The sequence below is a fragment of the Cyprinodon tularosa genome, unplaced genomic scaffold (genome assembly GCF_016077235.1).
Source record: "Cyprinodon tularosa strain WSP-4 unplaced genomic scaffold, ASM1607723v1 ctg197, whole genome shotgun sequence".
NCBI classification, from domain to species: Eukaryota; Metazoa; Chordata; class Actinopteri; order Cyprinodontiformes; family Cyprinodontidae; genus Cyprinodon; species Cyprinodon tularosa.
The window spans coordinates 1,533,817-1,543,014 of NW_024038720.1; the positions used below are offsets into that span (position 1 = coordinate 1,533,817).

Consider the following 9,198-nt stretch of genomic DNA (forward strand, 5'->3'; position numbering starts at 1 on the left):
TCCTATGAGCAGGCAGTTGCAGTGACTCCACAGCAGCTCTCAGCTCTGAGAGACGTTCAGAGGACAGCTCTAGCCATGGTTCTGACTCCCTGGGAGGACAGGCCAGTCGTTCTCAAAAGTAAACACAAAGACCTATGAATTTCTAGTAATCAATCAATAAACGTATCAATAAACCAGCACCGGTTCAGTTAGAATATGTTCAATTAACCTTTCTTGTGGCTTAGACAGCATCCAGCTTTTTAGAAAGAGTTTATCACATTTAGCATTAATTATATTTGTACTGTTTTCTTTGTGCTCCTGTAGGCAGACCACTGGGACTGGGGCTGACACTGAGGCACAGCCCTCTCTGCCTCATCCTGGAACTGCTGATGCTGCTGATCATCTTGTTCTGACTCGACTCATGAACCCGCTCACCCAGCAGGATCACGCCCCCGATCACATCACAACAAAAACACATCTCATTTTGTTCTGTACAGAACTTTACATTAGAAAGTTATTCAATTTATAATCTGTTTTTAGCAGCAATCAGTTTGACACCTGAAAGAGTAAACCCTGCATTTGAACTTATGTCAGAAAAAGATGAGCATATATATATATATCTATATATATATATATATATATATATATATATATATATATATATATATATATATATATATATATATATATATATATATATATATATAATATATTTATTTTTTATAAGCCTAACTAAACCCATACTATTGTCATTTATTACTCTCTGGGATTACTATTGTAATTTGAACTCAGTTAAAACAACTTCTGTCTCACATTTACAGAGTTCTATATGCTTTTGAATTGTTGTACTCTAAGACAGTAGATTGTATTAGCAGTGGTAACTTTATTCTCTTATTTAAATTTGTTTTGTATTGTTGTGCATAAGTTGCAGTTTGATTATTAAAGACCAAACGTGTTCAAAAAAGTCAATCATGGACTATGTATATATACATATATAATGTTCTGTATGACACTTTACTCTTTTTTTGCATCACACCTCCATTTCTCTTAAATGTTGGGTTGTCAAACCTCATTCCTCATTATAAATTATTCGTTTATCTATTTATCTGAAGTATCCTCCAAACTAAGTGATTACATCTGAGTTGTGAGCTCCAGTATTATGTTGTCACTGCCACCACAGCTAAACACAGCTCTGGTATTTTATTACATAATTAAATTATTATATTTTTTTACCCCTGAGCTTTTAATGTTAACACAATGTGCAACTTTAATCATTTCTATACCAAGAACTGGGTTATTTGGAGCAAATTTTCTCTAATTAGCTCTGATATAATAACAGCACCAGACATTCTTTTAGCACCTACTCATCATTACTACATCATCACTCTTGCAATTAGTTTCTATATTTATTGCTTCTGGGGGTTTCTTTTAAAGAAAATAAAAATTACTTGTTTGACAAAATTCAATGGACTGACCAATACTAAGAACAATGGAAAAATGCCCAAGAACTAAATAAAGTTCTAACAAGGATAGATGATAATTTGCACTTTTTGAAAGCTATTTTACTCTATTACTAAATATCTGCAAAAATTCATGATTATCTTGTTATACAATTGTGTGTAGTGCATTGTTATTCGGCTTTCGCCTCTTTGCAAACGAATGGAAGCTGACACAAACTGTCACCAGTAGGTGAAAGGATGTTAGTTTGGATTATCAGGAACAAAAAAAAAAAAATGGAAACACCAGTGTACTGTCCATAATAAAAGGTGTTTTGTCATAGAATCAGAAGAAATAAAATAAGAAAGAGGCTGTTGTTTAAAACTGGACATGTTTATGTTCAACTGAAATTTGCCACATCAGCAAGAATAATCCATTCTAAGAAAAACACGGTCTGAAAAGAAGCTGATTGAGCTGTTTAAAACCCCCAGTAACAAATAGACAATGTAAGTGGGAGGGGAGATGTGGCTTTTAAAAGGCCTCTGTACCAGTTATCCAGTTTGGTGGCGGAAGTTGAAATGTAAACAACTTAATCTCACAATAGAAACATTTTGCTTTCTGGGCTGACACAAATTAGGCTAACATTAAGCTTCAAGGCTATGTTAAAGAATTGAATGCAGCGCACTCAAAATTCAAGGATTTATCCCAAAGCTACATCTATGCTCTTAATCTAACCAGTCCAGCTTAAACCAGCCATTCTTTCTATTTCAAAAATTCAGCCACATTCAGACAAGAAGCATTTCAACCAACAGGACATGTTGCTGAGTAATAAATAGTTTATGTATGATTTGCTCTCTAAACATAATAAATTAAGGCTTGGACACACATTTTCTATTTGTTTTTAATGATTAAAATTAGATGCACTCCCATCTGGAAAAATTATTAAGTGAATCTTTGTAGTCTCTGTAACTCTCGGACCAGAACTATCCGTTCTAGAGAGTCACTGGGAAACCTAAAAGAACAGTTGATGCATTTAGCTAACTTTCTCTCTTCAAAATATATTTCATACTATGTTTTATGCAAATTAGGTAAAATACTTTTAAACAGTATATATTCTTAATATCGTAAGAGCATACCCAGTAAATGTTGATGGGTATAATACAATCAGCCCTTACAAAGGTAAAAACCTACTTGAAAAGTTCAAAAGTAAGGCAAAAAGTTAATAAGCGTAGTTAACATTCATATTTAGGTTTATAAACTAAAAAATGTCAGTACCAGTATCAAGACCAAAAAAAAAAAAGTTTTTTTTTTCACTCTTTTTCATAAATTTCTAATAGAAGCATTTTTTTTTTATTTTTCTTAATATATTCAGGCAAGTTGGCGTTTGCTGTCATTACATTGACATTAATTTTGACCATGAAAATATCCATATTTTTTGAACGTTCCAAAGGTCATAAGGCCTTGTCTTGGATTCCAATAACACTATTATATATAATATATGACATATAATATATTATATAATAAATAACCAAGGCAGACACAAATATCCATATATATATATATATATATATATTAGTGCTGTCAAAATTATCGCGTTATTAACGCGTTAACGCGAGGCCATTTTAACGGCGATAATTTTTTTAACGTGAGATTAACGCTATGTGGTTTTATGGTACAATTTTTCCAAGTACATCCCGCTGCAGCCTGCGGGAAGGCGGGGCTATTTTCCCCCAGTCTATGCATTTCTCATAGGCTTCTAGAGCGGAGCTCCTCAAGGGAAAAAGACGCGCATACACTGGGTGACGCTAGTGCCTTTTCTTTAAGCCCCACCACCAACAAACAAGTTGAGTGTCTGGTAACTAGTAGCAACCTGAAATACGCTGAGAAAACTGATTACTGAGGTGAAATGGAATCTCGTAGCAGCCCTCTTGCCGTCTGTGTACGCAACAGGTCAGTATCGCGTGTGTGTGTGTGTGGGTGGGTGTGTCTGTGTGTGGGTGAGTGGGTGTGTGTGTGTTCTCATTTTTGTTAAGAGGCTGAAAAGTAACTTTCTAGAGAGCATAGACTACCTTCATCTAGTGATGTCGGTCTATTGATTTTGATGTATTGATTGAAAATTGTTCATTATTACCTTGGTTAATTAACATCTAATGTTAACTCTACTGCATTTTATAGCGGTAGGGTAAAATGCTTGTCTTTGTTCAAAAGACTGTATTAACTGTAAAGACTGTCTTTTACATCAGCCTGTTTTCAGGGCCTTTTTTTTGGCTACATATTTGTTATTTTTTGCTACATGCCTCCCCATCTTCTTGCCATATGTTTCTATGGCATAAATCAGTATCTGTGACCTGTTTTCATTTTAAAAAAAGAACATTGGCACAAACCTAGCCTGTATGTATTTTTTTGTATGTCATCGAGAGTATTTAAATGATTTTCAATCAGGAAAAAAATGTGCGATTAAAATGCGATTAATCGCGAGTTAACTCAGGCATTGATGCGATTAATCGCGATTAAAAAATTTAATCGATTGACAGCATATATATATATACATACATACATACGTCTAGAACGTTGGAGCTGTTTGTGGGCGTGGCCAGCCAACGGGCTGCGGCGATGACTATACTGCGAGCCTGTCAAACACAACCAACACAGCCAACATGGCGGACGTCGAGGACTGGGGTGAGAAACTAACTTAGGAACGACAGCTATATACACACACACACAACCCGCTTGTAGCAGACTTTGTTAAAACAGCCCAACAGTTTTCTACTGTTAAACTAATTGGTTAGATGTGGATTGGCCTGACGAATATTATGTTGTTGGTTCTACAGACGCTGACAACTTCGAGCCGGAGGAGCCGATTAAAAAGGCGGCAGTGCTGGACAAATGGGAAGGCGAGGACGAAGATGAAGACGTTAAGGTAGTTTAACGTGACCTGCACTTAACAGTTAATTTTTTGGTTCCGCTGTATTTGTCAGGCTGGATCAAAAGTGGTTCGTTTGATGGCTGGAATCCTGAGACTGTTTGACGAAAATGTGTAATTGTATCTCACTGGTTGTTACGCCATGCTTCGGTGCGGCTCCATTCTCCCTGTCAACCCTAACCTCGGGTTAGCTTTATGCTACCTAACGGCTAAATCATGTGGCACACACAGGCAGCCTGTTACTCGGCGATTCAGAGACAATTGTTCATTTAAAATTCTTATGTTAATACATTTGATGTTGACGTTTCAACCGGTCATCTTGGTTGAAGTGTTTTTCTGTCGGAATCCATATTTTTAGGGACGAAGTTATTTTTAGTAAATTTCGGAAGCCCAGCTATAAGCTAGCAATTCAACGGGCCAATTAGCTACTAGCATCCATTCTTTCTTAAATGTCCACTCGCTATAAGTGTGAACTTTACTGACAACATGAGTTTATCTGAAGGACAACAATGGTTTCTTATAGTGATAAAGATTTGTACACTAGACTTGTGGAGAAAGTGTCCGTTTGAGTCTGAATTCCTTTAATCTTGAGCCACGTCCAGCATGCGGCATCGTTAGCTTGCTAACTATCTCTAACCTCAGATGAGATCTTCCAGTGGGTTGATGACTCAACCAAGGCGAGAATTAGGCCAAAACTTTGCGAAACTACATGAAACTTAATGCGCTTTTAACAATATAGCCCGCTTTTCAGTTGCAGGGAGAAGTAAATACACATAACCCCCTCAGAGTGTTGTTGATTTGTTTCTTTCTAGAAAGTTCACATTAGGAAAAGGCTGGCAGGGTCGCTTTTAGTTGTTGTCGGTCACATATGGCACAAGGGTTTCTAGGCTCTTTACTGGCTTGTAGGGTCACGAAAAGAAAATATGAAAAAAGTAGAACCCCTTTTTTTTAATCCTTGTATTTTTAGAGACTAAAGATTTCCATGTTATTCGTTGGGAATGATGAGTCAGAACTTGGCACTGTGCCTTTTTTTGTTTTTTTTTTTTTACTTGAGCTATTTTGAGGATCAAAAATTTTGTCTGTCAGTATCTTAACATTTAAGATACAGACTGACATTTCCATGCAAGCACACATGGCTGCCTATTTCTCAGTAATTTACCTGTTGAATTAGCTTGTAACATAACGCTTTCTGAAAAAATAACCTGGAAACATGGTGACATATTTGAGCTAGACCTTCCTCTAAACTATCAGCTAATCTAATGTGTTTTATCAATCTTTCCTAAAGTCTTATGGATAAAAAACAACAACAACAAAACAATCCCTTTTGAAGTATGAAGGAAATGTACAAAAGAAACCCTATTATCAGAAAAAGGGAAATGCGTTTGTATTTATGTACATATATAATGAACTGAGAGAGCATAAATCCAAAAGTTTTAATGGAAAAAATACTAGGCACTTAAGTGATTGTAGAATATAACAATGAAACACATTTCCAATTTGTAATAAAAACATTCAGATTTAATGTGGTTCCATTATTGGTAAACATACTAGCAAAAGCACATTAAAGAAATAGTAAATCAGACCTGTTCTCAGTCTCGTAGTTCTTATGCCTCATATCCTGTACTTGTATACGTCTAAATCAATTCCAAGGACTCAAACATTCAGTTATTTACCTATTTATACACACACTGACGTTTGTACGCAACATGGAGCCATATCTGATCACTTGTTATTTGAGCCAAACTATAAAATGTTGTCGTCTACCTGATCATGCTTTATGAATAATTGAAAAGTTCATTGTCAACATGCTTCTTTTTTTTTTTAAGAGGAGGTCTTCCATCTTCAAAGCCAAAAATGTTCAGGATATATTATCAAAATGACTACATAAATACAGTTATTACATGAAAACATCAATCCTTTGTACTGCTATTAGCTGAAGGTTACAATTTGTAGAAGTTTTGTTTTTAGGAAAAATATCAAGTTAAACTGCATTGCTGTTTGCTATTTAATTTTATTTAGAAAATAGCCAGAAGTTATTATTGGTTTGTTTTAATCTTTAAATTTTAAATGGTTACTTTTCATTCAGTAAATCCATTTATTGTCCCACAATGGGGAAATTGTGGTGTTACAGCCGCAAACGCATTACAGCAAAAGTGGCCACACAAATTTGGGCCTTATAAAGGTGTACACAAAATTTAAAACCTTTTACCAGTGGGGGGAAAAAATGGATGAGAAATGATTGAATGATTTAACAAAGAATACCCTTGTTTCACATGAGGTTGTAATAGCATGCGCGTCAAGGTGTAATTTGCTGTAATAAATGGATAAAGTTTTTGAAAATAGAATAAATATATTAAAACCTTAGTCTAAAAAGTGGATTTGTTGCAATCATTGTAACTAATTCTGTTTTAAAGTTGGATAAATATATATATGTTTTGAATGTGTTTTAATAGTACTTTAACAGCAGTCCTTAAACAAGCTCTATCGTGTATCTGAAAATATTTTATTTTTTTTCCTCAGGATAATTGGGACGATGAAGAAGAAGAACAGGAGAAAAAAGTAGAGGTGAAGAAGGCAGGTAGGGCTTTGAAATTTACTTTATTGTGCACATTCTGTCAAATCTCCTTCACCTTTTCAGTCTTTTGTCTGCTTTTTTCAAAACTAAACAAGGTGATTTTCCTTTTTTTATTTATTTTTTAATATTTATCAGAGACAAAGGTGTCCGAAAAGAAAAAGTTGTCTGAAAAGATTAAAGAGAAAGAAAACCAGTTAAGGAAGAAACAACAAGAACTGAAAAAGGAGATGGAAAAGGTAAGTACTGTAGCACTTTGTCTGTTTTACAGTAAAAGCTCTTTAATAAAGTAAAGTAAATTTTATTTGTTATTCCAGCCAGAAGAACTTACTCCAGAGGAACAACTTGCAGAGAAGTTACGAGTTCAGCAACTACAGGAAGCAGCAGACTTGGAGTTGGCAAAAGATGCTTTTGGTAAAAAATATCCCATATCTACTGATTAAACTTCCTATTGCTACGGCAAAGATTCTTTTTGACTAAATGTGTTTTTTTGTTTTCTTTTTGTCGTTTTTTTTAATTATTTTTTTTTTATTTTCTAGGTGTTAATACTGTCTCTGGAATTGATGCCATGTGTCCATCTTCCAAAGAAGACTTCACAGAATTTGAAAAACTGCTGAAAGAAAAGATAACCCAGTTTGAAAAATCAGTCCATTATTCAAGTTTCTTGGATTCATTGTTTCGGGAACTTTGTATTTCATGTAAGAGAGTCAGTATTTTCTAACAGTAACATTAAACATAACTGTAATATGTTTCATTTTCCACTGTAGTTATTTAGCTTGTTTAGGATTTATTTTCTTTTTTCTTTCTTACAGTGGAAGTTGATGACTTGAAGAAAATCAGTAGTTCCCTTTCAGTCCTGCTTAGTGAAAAACAGAAACAAGAAAAAGTAAGTTGCCATATTATGGTTTTCACTTAATAAAGCTTTACAGCAGTAGGGGGCGCTGTAAGTCTACTCTGTTTGGTACTGTGCTCATAATGGACATATGTTGTAGTTTGTATGTGTTCTACTCAACATCTATGTTTTGATAATGTTTAGGATACTTAAATAGGGCTGTTTTAATTGACACAAAATGCTCTAATCAGGTGATATTCTGTAGACATTTAGTGATTTATATTTTATTTTTCAGCAAAACAAAGGAAAGAAAAAGAAGAAAGGTGTAGTACCCGGAGGTGGACTGAAAGCACAGATGAGAGACGAACTTGACTATGCAGAGTTTGATGGAGGTTACGCCCAAGACTACGAGGACTTCATGTGACATAGGCTCTATTACTGCTTTCCCCCCCTTCTTCCTAACCCTCTGAAGTACAGCTGTACCTTCCCATGCTGTCCAGTGCCATCCTGGGAAATCTGAACTCTGTGCCGCCCCTTTTCATTTTGCTTCATTTACCGGATGGACTATTCTTGGGAGCATCCAATCTTGGCGCCCTTAACATACAGAATGGCCTTTTCTGTCTCATTCAGCCTCGACATGCACACAAATCTGTTGTGTGACCCAGCTTCAATGAAGAATACATCTGTAACTGCTGCTGTCTGAATTTTGCAGGGCTCTTTTTAAATTAAACATTGCTCCTGTTAAATTGACACATGGCAGTTGTATGTGAAGTGACATAGAAATAAGGTTCTATGCAAATTCCTCAACCAGAATGTCATGTATTATAGATCACACTGAAGTGTGGTGAGATCTTTTACAGGAAAACATTTATATTGTTGTTTCTTGGGTTGCCAAATGCATAGCAATTATTCAGTTTATTAATCTTTATCTCTGGAACATTTACATAGAGGTATTTGAGAGAGGCATAACGAGTAGATGTACTTTTACAGAGCGCACATGACATTCAATGTAAGATAAAAGGGATAGAGTATAATAAATGTGACTATAAAACCTCACAGCCATTCTCTTAATACATCAGGAATATCCTTGAAAGTATGGAGTAAATGATGCTTAAAGGTATTTTCTTTTGCATGACAGAAATATAACTTACTAATTTGAGTTTTACTAATGCAAAAAAAAAAGAAAATACTTCACTTGCCTGATCTACAGATCAGGCAAGTGAAGTATCTTGCTGCAACTGGTCTGTTGCTTCTGGAGGCTTGTATCAAGTGTGATGAGGAGCGGAGGCAAATGGGTTCCACCCCCCACATGTCTTCATGTGGGCTTCAGTTAGTTGAGAGGGGCATCTTTCTCCATTTCTTTTCTAGCTAATGACCAGTTCCAATCTTACACAGACAATTCGATACATGCAATTTTGAAGATATGACCTCTGTTTTTTAAGCATCTAATTTAAT

The 9,198-nt window shown here is 35.2% G+C and overlaps 1 protein-coding gene across 1 annotated transcript; it reads left to right on the forward strand.

Moving 5' to 3' along the window:
- Window positions 1-3,975: 3,975 nt before the first annotated feature.
- Window positions 3,976-8,799, forward strand: eif3jb (eukaryotic translation initiation factor 3, subunit Jb). The gene is made up of 8 exons (XM_038283940.1): window positions 3,976-4,095; window positions 4,248-4,336; window positions 6,860-6,917; window positions 7,050-7,150; window positions 7,229-7,325; window positions 7,451-7,609; window positions 7,724-7,797; window positions 8,039-8,799. The coding sequence occupies exons 1-8, from the start codon at window positions 4,074-4,076 to the stop codon at window positions 8,165-8,167; spliced, it is 729 nt and encodes a 242-aa protein (XP_038139868.1). The 5' UTR covers window positions 3,976-4,073; the 3' UTR covers window positions 8,168-8,799.
- Window positions 8,800-9,198: the final 399 nt, after the last annotated feature.

Bases quoted from the DNA above. Each gene is read 5' to 3' on its own strand.
- eif3jb (XM_038283940.1), top strand. From the start codon at position 4,074: ATGGCGGACGTCGAGGACTGGG. The intron at 6,918-7,049 runs GTAGGGCTTTGA...AATATTTATCAG, and splicing joins AGTAGAGGTGAAGAAGGCAG to AGACAAAGGTGTCCGAAAAG. The intron at 7,326-7,450 runs GTAAAAAATATC...TTTATTTTCTAG, and splicing joins GTTGGCAAAAGATGCTTTTG to GTGTTAATACTGTCTCTGGA.